Raw genomic sequence first — 16049 nt, 5'->3', positions numbered from 1 at the left:
AATGTTTTTGTGTCCATATATAAAAGTGACCTAAAGCACTCATAATCATAATAAACATGCATTATACACCATTACCTATCAACATGATAATGTTCAAATACACAAGGTTTGAAAACTAGGTATTTTTATGGATGGGAGGGTAAATTTCTATAACTTTCTGGTGAACATTAAAATACATTCTTTGACCCAGAAATTTAAGATCCAGGAATTTATCCTGAAGAGATAACTAGGGATAGATGCAAAAATTATCTTCCAAAGTATTCACTGCACTTTTATTTATACCACAAAAAATAAATTATTATAAATTTAATCTCTAACAATAGAGGATTGACTAAAGTATGAAGGTCTGTATTAAGAAATACTATATCCATTAAATGTTATCATCATTCACTCATTCATACATTCACTTTTTCAAAAGTTATTGAACACTTACTGTGTGCAAAGCAGTAGGTTGGCAGCCGGAGTTACAAAAGCAAACAGAAGTCACCTATGGCCACAACAAGATTTAATTTTAGAAGTTGAAAAGAATAGTTAGAGGGCTGTTAATTTTAAAAAGAGAAGTTAAAAAATATTATGTGTAATAGGGTCACACTATTGCAAAAGAGAGCACTCATAGAAGTATAGAAAAAAGATGAGAAGGAATACATTTAATATAGTGATTAACTGGGAATTAGGGGTTTTTTTTGTGAGTTTCTACAAATGTTTTCTAATGAACATATTTTATGAAGTCATTAACATATAAACCTTAGGTGATGTGAGTGTAGGGTGCTATGCGTGTGTAGTGGGGGCATTCTTTCTCATTTGGGCTTTAAAACTCTTGGACTGCCTTTGATGTTGGTCATTTAGTAGAAGAAGCTCTTCTAGCTTTTCCTAAGGCTCAGTTGTTTCTTAGATGGTTTTGCATGACTCCAACCTGGAGGCCTGAGCACAGTAAAAGGACACAGGATGTCACAAGGTCAGAGGATACAAGGAGAGGATTTGTGACCTAGACACATGTTTATAGGAGGCTAAATGAAAAAGACTGCAGCTCTCTCTTTTTTCTTTTTTCTGCCTCCTGGGATCAAGCGATTCTCCTGCCTCAGCCTCCCAAGTAGCTGGGATTACAGGCATGTGTCACCATGCCTGGCTAATTTTTTATTTTTAGTAGAGATGGGGTTTCACCATGTTGGTCAGACTGGTCTTGAACTCCTGACTTCAGGTGATCTGCCTGCCTTGGCCTCCCAAAGTGCTGGGATTACAGGCGTGAGCCACCGTGCCTGGCCAAGACTGCAGCTCTTGAGGCTGGAAAAGGAAAGGTGAAGAGATTATAAAGATCTGTGAAACCATGGAGGTCAAACTCCTAGAATAGGGCACCTGTTTAAGCTAGAAGGAACCAGTGGGTAATAAAAGCGTGCATCTCCTCACAACAGTGGGATGACTGGAAAATGAAAACATCTCAGGAGGCTATGCAGGACAGTTCCCTTAGGAGCCCTTCAGGGAAGTTAAAGATTTGCAGGGCTCATCCCTAACTTTTTGAGATGGAAGAAAAATAATGGTGCTGCTTCCAAAACTGTCCTTTGAATCCACCATCAGAGCGAGGATCCTGAACAAAAATACAAAAAAAAAAAAAAAAATGCTGTAAATAAAATACTTCTTGGCCACATCGTTTTTATGATCCAGAAGATATAAACTCTATCCAGAAGTATATAAATGATATTTGAGGTCACTCGATTTGAGAAAACTTTGTTTTCAAGATGGGCAGCAAACAGGCTAAGGAAGAATGGATTAAGCTGAGAAGGTAAAAAAGTAGATTAGTTGATGTCCAGTGCTCCAGGCTTCAAGGAGCCTGACCGGAGGGAACTGAGGCTTTGGGTTTGGGTTTTGTCTCCCCCATCGCCTACCCACAATGGCCTCTTACATATGAGAACATAGAAGGAGGCCCAAATGCACATGGCCTGAACAATTTATAGCTGAATTTGCTCACACTGATGCCTGTCTCCTCTCTTTCTCAAATAACAGATTTTAAATTTCTTATAATTACATCATTACCTGGAGAACATTTGAGACCCAGAGGGAGAGAATGGTATTGGAAACAAAGAACAAAGAGAAATTCAGGAGAAGGTCAGGAGTTCTCAAAATCATCTCAAACCCAGGGCCAGTATCAAGAGGCATCTCGTCTATTTACCAAACCAGCAAAGAATGTGACTTTATCCCTGCACAGCAGAGCTGCGGAGGGGGCGTTCGCCTCGCCTCTGGACATCTCCAGGCCTCCCCGTGGCCCGTGCTGCTCACTTGGCCATGGTACCATCTGCTTCCCCTCCACCCTGGCCTCCTTGGAGGCTGTGACTGGGTTCGAGTTAGGGACTTGTAGGGTTGTGAGCAGCACGTTAGGTCTCCTCCTCCCCATCCTTGGAAGTCTTCTTACTTAGAATCGTGGCAGCCACAGGTGTTTGGGGTCTCCTGGGGAGGAGCTGGGCCCTTTCCACATCACCCTGCAGCCGGTCTTCTGGGAGGAAGACCCCCTCGTTGACTTGGAGCTAGTAAGTAGTCAAAGGACTCACTGGTTCAAAGGCCACCTCCTTTCTGGCTTTCTTTGGAGACAGCATCCCACAGTTTCAGGAGGTTTATTTCTCTCTTGTTTCTTCATTTTTTTGGCTAGAAATGAGGGACTAAGAAATGTGCCCCCACTTTAGTGTGTGTGGAAAGTGAATCTCCAACTTCTGTGGGTTTTGTCTACAATATTTTTAAAACAAAATTCGTTTCAATTAATTATTTTTGAAAAAAATGTTCAAAAAAGTTTTCAGAAAAAAGATTTGGGGATATTTGAGGATGAGTATTGAAAAGTCATCTTATAACTGTAATGCAAGGGCTCCTTGTGAAACCACCTTTGCAGAAATGATAACAGTAAGGGAAATCTGCCAACTGACTCCATCTTGCTTCTACCAGGCTGAACTGCTTTTGCTCATACTTGTTTTAAGGCGGTAACAGTCACTTCCTTGAACCAATCCCCTCCTTGTTCAAAAATGGAAACTGTACTTGTAGATACTAACAAAAATTCACAAGATTAGAGTTATGGGAAGGGCTTGAACTTTGCTAAGGAATAGACATACTGCTGTTGTTTCCCTATTAATTGCTTACTGCCTCAGAGTTACGTAACTGGGAGTCACAAGATCGATAACTTCCCCAGCTACTCCTACAGATAACATCACTATTGTGAAACCTAAGTAACTGGTCTTTGAGATATGTTTCAGATTTAGCATTTTGGCAGGCTGAGAAACACCCGCTGGTCCTGATACTCCCTCCCGGAAACTGACTCAGCTATGCAAAGACAGTTTAGACACCCCTGTGAGTTCATCCCCAGCCAATCAATTGTTTCAGCTTTCCAGCCCCTGCCCACTAAAGTACCCTTAAAAACCCTGGCCTCAGGCCGGGCGTGGTGGCTTATGCTTGTAATCCCAGTACTTTGGGAGGCCTAGGCAGGTGGATTGCCTGAGGTAAGGAGTTCGAGACCAGCCTGCCCAACATGGTGAAACCCCATCTCTACTAAAAAGAAAAATTAGCTGGGCGTGGTGGCGGGCACCTGTAATCCCAGCTACCTGGGAAACTGAGGCAGGAGAATTGCTTGAACCCGGGAGGTTGCAGTGAACCGAAATCATGCCATTGCACTCCAGCCTGGGCAACAAAAGTGAAACTCTGTCTCAAAACAAACAAACAAACAAACAAGCACCCTAGCCTCTGAATTCTTGGGGAAGCAGATTTGAGAACTACCTCCTGACCTCCCACTTGGCTGGCCCTGTGATGATTAAACTCTTTCATTGCTGATATATTTGCTATTCTTGGTGCATTGGTTTTTCTGGGCAGTGGGCAAGAAGAACCCATAGGATTGGGACATTTTATTAAAAGGTTTATGGCAGCAGCAACCTTGCTTCTAAGCCTGTGGAGGAAGGAAAGAGCAAATGGAGGGGCCTAGGCTTATAGGAGGGCCCAGGAAGCCCTCTTTCTGGTCATTTCTTCTGGGTGGCTTGAAAGTCCTTTTGCCTAACAAGTGCAGCTTCATTTAATGGGCCATTGAATCTGAATATGTAGGCATTTTGTAGGCTTTTAAAAAGAGATAAGAAGTTAAGAAGTCTCATTTTAGTGGTATATAGGATTACACTTTGAAAGCACATTAAAGTGATTTGGAATCCTGGGATAGTCAATATACTTTCTTTTTTACATTGATTATGGAAAGATTCTGTCCATCTATTTTGGAAGTGTATCTAGATGACAAAGCAGTGTAGTATCTCTTTCAATGCATTATCATATTCCATTTTGTATTGGGTTTGGGCAGCACTGGGTTTAGGCATTCGCAAAGCGTTGCCTGTCTTTTGGGATTCCTTGATGCTTGTTGTGCTTGTGTAGGTTGATATTAGGGCATGGATATTTACTCAGCAGACTCAGTCCCTCCAACCTAGGAGTTTACAAAGTCACATTTGGAAAATGTATACACTAGGCAATAATTATTTGCTGAACATGCCTGCTCGCACCTCAGGGCCTTGGTACCTGCTCTTCCCTTGGCTTGAGACACCCTTTAGTCCCACTTCCCTACAGACCTTTACTCAAATGCCATTTTCTTTTTCTTTTTCTTCTTCTTCTTCTTCTTTTTTTTTTTTATTATACTTTAAGTTCTGGGATATATGTGCAGAACATGCAGGTTTGTTACATCGGTATACACGTACCATGGTGGTTTGCTGCACCCATCAACCTGTCATCTACATTAGGTATTTCTCCTAATGCTCTCCCTCCCCTAGCGCCCCACCCCTCGACAGGCCCCACTGTGTGATGTTCTCCTCCCTCTGTCTATGTGTTCTCATTGTTCAACTCCCACTTATGAGTGAGAACATGCGGTGTTTGGTTTTCTGTTCTTTTGTTAGTTTTCTGAGAATGATGATTTCCAGCTTCATCCATGTCCCTGCAAAGGACATGAACTCATCCTTTTTTGTGGCTGCATAGTATTCCATGGTGTATATGTGCCACATTTTCTTTATCCAGTCAATCATTGATGGGCATCAAACGCCACTTTCTAGTGAGCCTCGCCTCAGCATATCCCATCCCTGTTTTATGATTTCTTCTCCATTTAAATTATCTGATTATTTGGCTCATCAGTTCTCCATGCACTAAATTGCAAGTGCAGTGAGGGATGGGATTTTTGTCCATTTGGTTTATTGCTATATCCTTAGAGCCTCGAACAGTGCCTGGCATAAGCAGGTTTTTATTGTTTGGGTGACAATAGTAAATTGAATTGATGAAACTGTACATTTATCCTTATTATTATTGTCCCTTTTATTTGGGCATGATTTGTCTGTTTGTGAATCATCCATAGCACAATTTGAACTGTATCAAGGGACATCAGTATTAAGATTGAGCACCTGAGAGTCTCTGAATATGTGGAGATGTGAGATAGGAAGGAGCCCATCGACGTTCAGTGAGCAGTGCAGAGGGTCTTTGGGGTCAGCAGTCTCTTTTGGGTTCCGTGAACTAGTCAGTTTCCCTTGCTGCCCCTACAGATGGGCCCATTCCCTCAGGGTGCACCAGAACCATGGTTCGCATTACCTGCCCCAGATGCCTGAAATCAGTCCCCAGACTTTTCTGCCTTGGCTTGACCCCTGTGTTTGCTCTGTTTGCACAACCAAGGTCATTTGTGGGGGAAAGCTCGAGAGTGGGCCCTGTATTCTCTGGTTCTTAATTCCAGTTTGAAGAGCTTGAGCTCACGTACAGGGTGAGTCTACATGACTAATTTTATGTTTTATTCCTCCAAGCAGGCAGGAGTTTGAGCATGGGTACCCTTTGCTGCCTCACAATTCTATCTTATCAGTGGTTACTGGTAGGAATTGGGCACTTAGGAACATCTGAGATATTCTGAGGCCAAGCCTATCTCTTTCAGCGCTTACTGGTGGCACAAAAGGTACCTTCTGGTTGGGCTGTCCCTTTCTGTCTGGTCCACCATTCTAAGCTGGGTCATCTTTTTTTTTTCCAGCCATCTTTTTTGGATTATGGCATGATTTCTGGAGTGTCTCCTTACAATGAGAGCATATTACATTGGTGACTCGTTAACTCAGGAGTACTCATTGGCATATATTCTTCATTGGAGTTTCTGGTGGAGAAGCAGTGGGTCCTTGAGAGCCTGGGCACCAAGATGGTACATTTTGATGGATGGGGATGGAGGGGGAAAGAGAGTGCTGAAGCCTGGAAACTGTATATGCACTGGGGATGGCAAATATGGGTAAATGGCATTGGAAGAGGCCATGACCATGAAGGAACTTGATGCACAGGATGAAGGGAAATGAGCAGAGAAATGAGAGACCATGAAAAGAGAGACATGTTGGCCAGGCGCAGTGGCTCACGCCTGTAATCCCAGTACTTTGGGAGGCAAAGGCGGGTGGATTACCTGAGGTCAGGAGTTTGAGACCAGCCTGGCCAACATGGTGAAACTCCGTCTCTACTAAAAATACAAAAATTAGCTGGATGTGGTAGCGGGCACCTGTAATCCCAGCTACTCAGGAGGCTGAGGTAGGAGAATCGCTTGAACCTGGGAGGCGGAGGTTGCAGTGAGCCAAGATCACGCCATTACACTCCAGCCTGGGTGACAGAGCGAGACTCCATCTTGGGAAAAAAAAAAAAAAAAAGAAAAAGAAAAGAGAGGCATATGACACCAAGGAGAACCCTCAAAATTTTGCAGTGGGGTATGCTATGGTCCTTACCTGTTATACCTTTTTCTCTTTAAATGGAGAGAGATATATCAGCAAGGAAAGATTAATTCATTTACATTCAATCCATGTAAATTAACCTTATAATTATCTTACAGGGTTCCTGAGTTGTGAGAGTTCGTGTAGCATGCTTTGGGGTTGCAGTCTTCATTTAGCACCTTTTCTTCCTTAAGTATAATTGGTTTTGGGCTTGGTAATGAATTGGCACACAAATCTTGCTACACTCCCCATGTCTTCTTTCCTGTAAGTTGAGGGTTGAACACAAAGCTATGTCAGGGAATGATCAAGCCTAGACAAGAAGCAAATAGGTCAGCTTTGGGGGTAATTTTGATCTCACAAATGTCTGAAGTCTTGCTGTATTTCATTCTCTCTTCTCCCTGAATTCTCATAGTGTGGACGCTGAGATCCTCATAGTGTTGAGAAGTCATTATGGCATTAATACAGGGCAGAGGAGATAGGGCTCACTGCACTGTGCCATGGGATTCTGGGAACCACCCTGGTCCATCACAGACTCCTCTGACCTATAAAAAGTGCTGCTAATCTTCTTACTGTCTGCCTTATAAGATTTGAGAAGAGAAATGAGGTAATGTCTACTTAGATCTTTGAGCTTCTTGGAAGAATAGCATTCTGCAGTAATATGATTTCCTAATGTGTTTGTTTGTGTTGTAATAGACTGTAATTCCATTTACCTACCTTTCTTTAGGAGCTTCTAGAATATTTGACTGTCTTGCACAGGGGAAGCAGTCTGACATTGAGAGTGAGAACTGGACCTAGACTAGAACCCTTAAAGCACATTTAGCCAAGTGAGCCAGCTATAAATTTATGAGTGTAGGGGAAGGAAACGGGGAGAGGAAGAAATGGAAACTAGATTTGGTAGTGACAAGGGAGGGGATTGTAATTATCTTCAGAGAGTTTATATCATACTTTTAAATCATGCTGTTTTGCCGAGGATCAATATCTCAATTTTGAAAAAAAATTTATTTTAATTTAGCAATGTTACATATTGGATTATATCTGCAAAATTGATATGCTTTCATTGTCTATAATGATAGACTAACCTAGCCCCCTCCAAGATTTGGTTTGTTATATTTATTGAGCCACAACCTATTGCGTTTGACTCTGATACCAGCAGTTCCATACGAACACTGACAAATTTTTAGATTCATTTGTAAAATATGTAGTAGATTACTAAATAATACTTCATCTTTTTTCTGCATATAAACACTTTTTTTTAAATTAAAATAGTCATGAGCAATCTAACCTTTTATATAGCCTTTGGAACAGTATTACAACTAAGTTGGCTTTCTAGGTAGTTCTAAAATGAGAAGTTAAAGCAAGTGATGAAAAGTGGGGAAAGTATATACGTGTGTCATCTCTGACATACCATAAAGTTGTTAATTTATATAACAATTATCTGTATTGGATAGTTTTGCTATGACATTTACTAGAAGCAGTTGGTTCTTTGGAAGTTGCAAAAGAATGTCAACCTTCCACAAAGGAATTTTCAAATAACTATTTAGTTAACCAGAAAATGAAATAGCAAGTCTTCTCTTCCAGAGGGGTGACTATATATATATATCTATATATATCTATATATATCTATATATATCTATATATAAATATATCTATATAAATATATATATATATTTTTTTGAGATGGAGTCTTGCTCTGTCACCAGGCTGGAGTGCAGTGGTGCAATCTTGGCTCACTGCAACCTCTGCCTCCTGGGTTTAAGTGATTCCTCTACCTCAGCCTCCTGAGTAGCTGGGACTACAGGCACGTGCCACCACACCTGGCTAATTTTTTTTTATTTTTTATTTTTTAGTAGAGATGGGGTTTCACCATATTGGCCAAGATGGTCTCGATCTCCTGACCTCATGATCCGCCTGCCTCAGGCTCCTAAAGTGCTGGGATTATAGGCATGAGCCACCACGCCCGGCTGACTATATACACTTTTTAAGAACAACCAATTTTTATTTTCTGACAGACAAAAGTGTTACAAGTTTCATTTACTAAATTATAGAATAGAATACAGAGAGAACCTATCTTGTTACCCAAAATGTGACATGAAAAAAATAAATCCTTACCAAACTCTCTGTCTGTTTGCTTATGTTGCGTGCCAGACACATATGAAAAAGGTCATTTTGTTTGTTTCTTAAATTAAGAACATCTTATATAAAGAAATGATATAGAATACTATGCACCTTGGAACAAAATGATACTTACTAAAAAAATTACGACTCAGAGATACAGTTCATATGAAGTTAAATTATGCGTAATCTTAATAAAACCACATTTCCTCTTCCGGAAAGTTTACTAGAGTTTGAGTGAATATTTCAGAGTGTTAAACACTTTGTACAATTTTTATTTTCTCATGTAAAACTTCATGATAAATGTATGATTTTCTGCCATTGTGTATAAATATAGATAAGGCATACTTCTTTTAAAGATTAAAAAATATGTTTATATTAATCTGTCACCTGTTAAATTGTGATGTTTTCTTTGAATTTGTTTCAGAATCGAAGCAAACGCTTGGAGAAGGTCCATGTGGTTATTGGGCCTAAATCGTGTGACTTGGATTCTCTGATTTCTACCTTCACATATGCTTACTTTCTAGACAAGGTGAGGGAAAAAAGGGTAATACTCCTTATATTTTGAATTATTATGTAACTTTTAAGAATAAACATTTTCTCTAAACAAAGGAACCTATTAACTTAATTTTTAATGTTCTGATATATTGTTGCAGAGCATAAAGTATTATCATCCATGAATCAACAAATATTTATTGGGCACCTACTATATGTTAGGCATTGTTCTAGCTATTTCTTACCAACTCTCCTTATAAAACATTATTTCAATAAGGTCAATGTTTTCAAATAAAACATTTAAAATGTTCATAATAGTTGATTAATTTTATGGAAATTCATAGAACTAATAAAAGTAAGAATCAGATTTCCTGTTTTCCTTTGTCATCCTTGCTGATAGTCCTGCCCTTGGGAGCAGAAAAATATGTGCAGAATAACTTGTGTGAACAGTACCTGAATGGCAGAGCACATTGGCTAGAGTTTTCAGTGATGGGTATTACAAGTCAAATCTACATCCTGTAGGTCCTTGTTTGGTTTTGCCTTGTAGCCCTGACTTTGTACAGTGAGATCATCCTCAGTGATCATCTCCCTTGAGGAAGACTCTTTCTATTCTGTGAAGCATATGATACATCTATGGAAGTGGAAAAGACCTTTCAACAAATTGCTTTAAAACTTCAAATCTGTAAAATTCATGAGCTCGTGATAATGGGCTTTTTATTAACTTAAAGCCTAAAAATGTATGTTATGAGTGTCTAGGTGCTATTTTCAATGTCACACAATTTTTAATTTTTCAGAATCTGATGTGTTTTATTGCAATTTTGTTTGGATCCTTGGCCCCTGACAGTAGGCAGAGCTGGTCTAAAGCGATTTAAATTCACACGAAGCCTAGTCTTCCAGAATGAGCTGTGGGTGGCAAGAACTGCTCTAGGGCTGAAGCTGTTAAAAATGCTGGGTAAAATATTCTGATCTCTACATGTGGGCTTTATATCAAATTTATCTTAAAATTTGTTGAACTTTACAAGGGAGATTAATTGGTATGAGGAGATAAATGTGCCTCTGTTAAGACGTGCATATTAACACTAATTTTGTTAACTGGTATTTTGACTCCTAGGAGAAAATGTTACTTATCTAGAGAACATAGAGTTGACAAAACCAGACTGATTTTTAGAGTGATAGTAGCACGGAATTGGAAATGATATAATAATAACAATACCACCACTACCACCTACTACAATGTCTTGACATCCAATAAAATGGGTAGAAAAAGTAATTGTGATAGATAAAACACATAGATAGATAGATAGATAGACAGATAGATAGATGGCTAGATAAAAATAAAAAGACATGTGGATTCTCTTCTTCTTCAAAGGTTTGCCAGTAAGCATGGAGATGAATGTGGAATTACTGAAAGGTCTCATACTGAGAATTTGGTTATATTTCTCTGCCTTTCTCGTAGTTTACTGGGCCCCCTGCTAGTGGCCTGTGTCTCCCTTTAAATTTTCAAGAACCCAACTACTCCCTCTCAGAGTATGAACATGTAGGATAAGCAAAGAGTTTTTCTGCCTCATGCGTATGACCCCATTTAAATCCTTCTCACTCTGGTAATTGAGCCACATTTTCAGATGGGGAACACAGTCTCAGAGAGGAAACTGGCTTTCTCAAAGTTACGTGGTAGAGACTGGGGCTGGACCCTAGTTCTTGTGACATCAACTTCAGAACAGGTCCTGCCAGGAGAGGCTCAGGCCACATGCCTGATTTACATATTGATTCTTCCTCACTCAAGTTTCAATATCAGGAGTTAGATAGAACCCCCCATTCATTAGGAAAAATAACTTGCCATACATAAGTTGTTAACATTTATTATGCAATTGTGATTCAGTATTAGCATGACAGGAGGGATAAAACCCACTTTGTTGGAGTGGCTTTGTGCTTTGTATGCTATAGCAGTGACTGATTCATTTCTTTCATTAAACAAATATGTACTAAATGTTTACTATGTGCCAGACTGTTTTATACGCTAGAAACATAACTGAACAAAACCAGCAAAAAGCCCTGCCTTCTTAATGCTAGAAAGGGGAGACAGATGATTAAGATGTTAAAACTGTGACAAGCTGGTGATGGTGTGAGAGTAAAGGCCATTTACTTTATGCACAAATTCCATGTCACTGAACCCCACATTCTCTCAGTGATAGTTAGGATTATTGCTGTATATTCATAGTAATTTTTAAAGCACCTTTATTTTTAACATTCCCATACAAAAACAAGTTTATTATTGTGACTCTACAGTTCTCTACCTCTCTCCTATCTCCTGTTTTCTCTGGTTGCCACAGATCTGTTTTCTAACAGACTTGTTAATAAAAAACGTTTTTTATGATTTAAGAAATCAATAGAGATCACAATCTGATAGTCTGTAGGCTGAAGCTGGCTCATAAATGAATTTCTACTGACTGACGTTCTGAATTTTTAAAAATGAATTGTAATAATTAAATTTCACAAATAATACCCCAAATCTAGATTTATAGCTTCTCTTGGGTAATTAAAAGTGTGGTTTTTTTTTTGTTTTTTTCGAGACAGAGCCTTGCTCTGTCCCCCATGCTGGAGTGCAATGGCACGATCTTGGCTCACTGCAAGCTCCGCCTCCCGGGCTCACACCATTCTCCTGCCTCAGCCTCCCGAGTAGCTGGGACTACAGGCAGCTGCCACCATGCCTCGCTAATTTTTTTGTATTTTTAGTAGAGATGGGGTTTCACCGTGTTAGCCAGGATGGTCTCGATCTCCTGACCTCGTGATCTGCCCACCTTGGCCTCCCAAAGTGCTGGGATTATGGGCATGAACCATCGCACCCAGCCCGTTAATTTAAGGTTTTAAGTATACTGGGCCTGAATTTTTACATGTGAACCATTGGCTGGAGCTGAGTGACAGGCATCTCATTTAGATGCAACATATGTGCCTTCCCCTGTCCCCACAGTTCCCACCCACCCTGCCTCAATTGTCCTAATTTTCTGCCAATTTTATAAAGATATGTGAGTTTGTTACTCTTAAAGAAGAGAATGTGTATTATATATAAATTTATTTATTTACATTTTAGCCCCTGCACCATTTGTATATATGCATATATTTAAGTTTATATACAAATGTTATCTATTTATTTAAATTTTAATCATATGTAGTATATATTTATATATACAAATGGTGCAGGGTCTAAAATGAGACATAAAATAAAGCATGAGATGTTTCAAATAGGGTAACAAGAGTTTAAAAAATGTTAGGGGCCACTCAGAGGATAATGCTCTATTAATTGGGTTCAAGAAAATTTGATTATGAATGCCAAGTGGTTTAGTAAGGCCAGAAGACTCCTATTCCTTTTACCAGTTACCCCCAGGCTGGAGAAAATGTAATTGTATTCTTTCCTCCTGCTATTTTCAGTAATTCAGTCGACTTTTTTCTTGGTAGGTCAGTCCACCAGGGGTTCTGTGTTTACCAGTGCTGAACATACCAAGAACTGAATTCAACTACTTCACCGAGACAAGGTTTATTTTAGAAGAGCTAAATATTTCCGAATCATTCCACATATTCCGGGAAGAAATTAACCTGCATCAGCTAAATGATGAAGGGAAGTTATCGATAACACTTGTTGGCAGTAATGTGCTGGCGAGGTAAGATCCATTGTGAAGCTCTGAGGTTTAATCCCTCAATGAAGGTTCTTCTGGGCAAAGTGTCACTTTACTCAGGACTTTTGTGGTTTAGGCAGATGTATTAAAAGCAGAGGACATGCTGGTCATGGTGGCTCATGCCTATAATCCCAGCACTTTGGGAGGCCAAGGTGGGCGGATCACTTGAGGCCAGGAGTTCGAGACCAGCCTGACCAACATGGTGAAACCTTGTCTCTACTAAAAATACAAAAATGAGCTAGGGTGGTGGTGCATGCCTGTAATCCCAGCTACTTGGAGGCTGAGGCACAAGAATTGCCTGAACCCAGGAGGCGGAGGTTATAGTGAGCCGAGATCACACCACTGCACTCCAGCCTGGACGAAAGAGTGAGACTGTTTAAAAAAACAACAACAACAACAAACAAACCCCAAAATCCCAAAACAACAACAACAACAACAACAACAACAACAACGGCAAGGCAGAGGACATGCAGAGGAAAGGGAATATCTTTTTCTTCTGTTATGGCAAAATTTGGGTCATGCTAATCCTTCATTTTTACTTTTGCACTTCAGATATGAAATCTTTAAGTGTAAAGTTCTTATAAAATTGACCAAATTATAGGGGTTTTTTTTGTTTTGTTTTGTTTTGTTTTGTTTTTTGAGACAGAGTCTCGCTCTCTCGCCCAGGCTGGCGTGCATTGGCTCCATCTCGGCTCACTGCAGCCTCCACCTCTGAGGTTCAAACGATTCTCTTGCCTCAGCCTCCTGAGTAGCTAGGATTACAGGTACTCACCACCATGCCTGGCTGATTTTTGTAGTTTTAGTAGAGACGGGGTTTCACCATGTTGGCCAGACTGGTCTTAAACTCCTGACCTCAAGTGATCCATCCACCTCAGCCTCCCAAAGTGCTGGGATTACAGGTGTGAGCCATCACACCCGGCCTAAAATTATAGTTTTTAAACCATTTTAAACACTTTCTTATAGCAATACAATAGTCTTATGTATTGATGCCAAACATGTGTATTAAAAATTGAAATTAAACACTAGATAAAACTGAATGATTCTTAGGAAAGAAATCTCAGTAATGAAATGGAAAAATACGTAGAGATGGGCTATGAAGGTCATTTGATTATTGATTTATTCATTCATAGCATGTTATACTACAAGAGAAGGATTGATTTTTTTTGAATATTCATGTAGCTCAAACTTTTTATTTTACGGACAAGAAACTTGAAACTCAGTGTCACAAACGACTTGTCCAAAGAACCGCATGCAGGCTTGACATGGTGGTAATTCATGTCATGCAGGCTTGACATGTCTGTAATTCCAGCATTTTGGGAGGCCAAGGCAGGAGGTTCACTTGAGCCCAGGAGTTTGAGATCAGCCTGGGAAATATGGTGAGACCCTGTCTCCACAAAAAATACAAAAAAATTAGCTGGGCATAGTGGTACGTACCTGTGGTCCCAGCTACTCAGGAGGCTGAGGTGAAAGGATCACTTGAGCCTGGGAGGTTGAGGCTGCAATTACATCTCATGGTTGAGCTGTGATTACACCACTGCACTCCAGCCTAGATGACAGAGCGAGACCCTGTCTCAAAAAACAAAACAGAACAAGCAACAACAACAAAAACAAAGAACCACATGTAGTTAGTAGAAGAGTGGGGATTAGAACTTTTATCTTCTGACTCTTTCAATAAATACTTAAGCATTGCTAACTCATGCAAGAATCTACAGGTGCCTAAGGAGGAATAAGACAAATTCTCTGCCATCAAGGACTTTATGAAGATGTCCTTTTGATAAGCTTTCTACTGCTACTGAATGAAGATTCACCAGCTAAGCGCTTCAGTAGTTTAAAATGTTAGTTTTTCACAGTTTGGCAATTTGCAAGTTGTTGATAACCTTAACCAGTGGACACTGACCTTAGCGTACACGAAATAAAACCTTTTCTGTTTAATAATTTTGTATTTAACTTTTTAGGAAGCATATTTAGGTATGAATGTATTGTGATATCTATTATGCAATTCATTTACTTACGAGGAGTTTTGAAAATAACCTGCCCATGTGTGGCTGCTTTTATCTTCATGCTGTTTGAAACAAATGAAATTTTTTTGAATAATATTTATCAATCGACACGTGGCTAAAAGTTCTGGGTAGTTTATTTGACTGACTTCAATTATTGGTATTCAGGAAATCATATGCTTGACTAAATTTACGTGTTAACTATTTCTTTTTACTTTTTTTTTTTTTTTTTTTTTGAGATGGATTCTTGCTCTGTCACCCAGGCTGGAGTGCAGTGGCACGATCTCGGCTCACTGCAGCCTCCACCTCCCAGGTTCAAGCGATTCTCTTGCCTCGGCCTCCTGAGTAGCTAGGATTACAGGCATCTGCCACCACACCCAGCTAATTTTTGTATTTTTAGTAGAGACGGGGTTTCGCCATGTTGGCCAGGCTGGTTTCAAACTCCTGACCTCAGGTGATCCGCCTGCCTCAACCTCCCAAAGTGCTGGGATTACAGGTGTGAGCCACAATGCCCAGCCATGTTAACTTTTTGAAACCAGCAAATACAAAGAGACACAGATAAACACAATCAACTGGAATGTGAATTGTGGAACGAGTATGTGTCAATCAAAATCTGAGGAATAGTTTTTTACCAATTAAAATGGAAAAATTTAGACTGATTTTGAGGCTGGGATTGTGAACTCTAGCTCTAGAATTGTTTATGAAATAGAATGCCTTTCAAAAATATATTGAAATCTTTATTTCTTTCATTGCCATTCATTTGTTTTTGACAGGCAGAAAGAATAAAGTTGGATTGATCCAAACTTTTCTTCCTGCCTTTGCTAAAAGCCAGCTCTGTCTCACATATGAAGAATAATGGTGGACGGAAAATAGGCCCAGTAGTGTTTTTTCTACACCACGGTGACTGGATTTGCAGACTTTGGTGCCAGGTTATTGGCTAGTCTACTCACTAGTCTACCAGCTAGTCTACTCACTAAATGTGTGACGTTGCACAAATTTCTTAACCTCTTTGTGCCTCAGTTTTTTTTTAACTTATACAATGGGGATTTTTCTAGTGTCATTTTTAGTGC

The 16049-nt window shown here is 39.8% G+C and overlaps 1 protein-coding gene across 6 annotated transcripts in view; it reads left to right on the top strand.

Moving 5' to 3' along the window:
- The window catches only part of PRUNE2 (prune homolog 2 with BCH domain), a 295929-nt gene that overhangs the window by 43064 nt on the left and 236816 nt on the right, over positions 1–16049 (top strand). For all 6 annotated transcript variants that reach the window (XM_054519500.2, XM_054519503.2, XM_054519501.2 and 3 more), the window contains exons 2-3: positions 9244–9348; positions 12765–12967. In XM_054519500.2, coding sequence (XP_054375475.2) covers positions 9244–9348; positions 12765–12967 — 308 coding nt within the window. The remainder of the gene's footprint in view (positions 1–9243; positions 9349–12764; positions 12968–16049) is intronic.

Source organism: Pongo abelii, chromosome 13, assembly GCF_028885655.2.
Source record: "Pongo abelii isolate AG06213 chromosome 13, NHGRI_mPonAbe1-v2.0_pri, whole genome shotgun sequence".
Taxonomy (NCBI): Eukaryota; Metazoa; Chordata; class Mammalia; order Primates; family Hominidae; genus Pongo; species Pongo abelii.
Note: the sequence above shows the minus strand (reverse complement) of the source record. Positions and strands in the feature narration are given on the sequence as shown.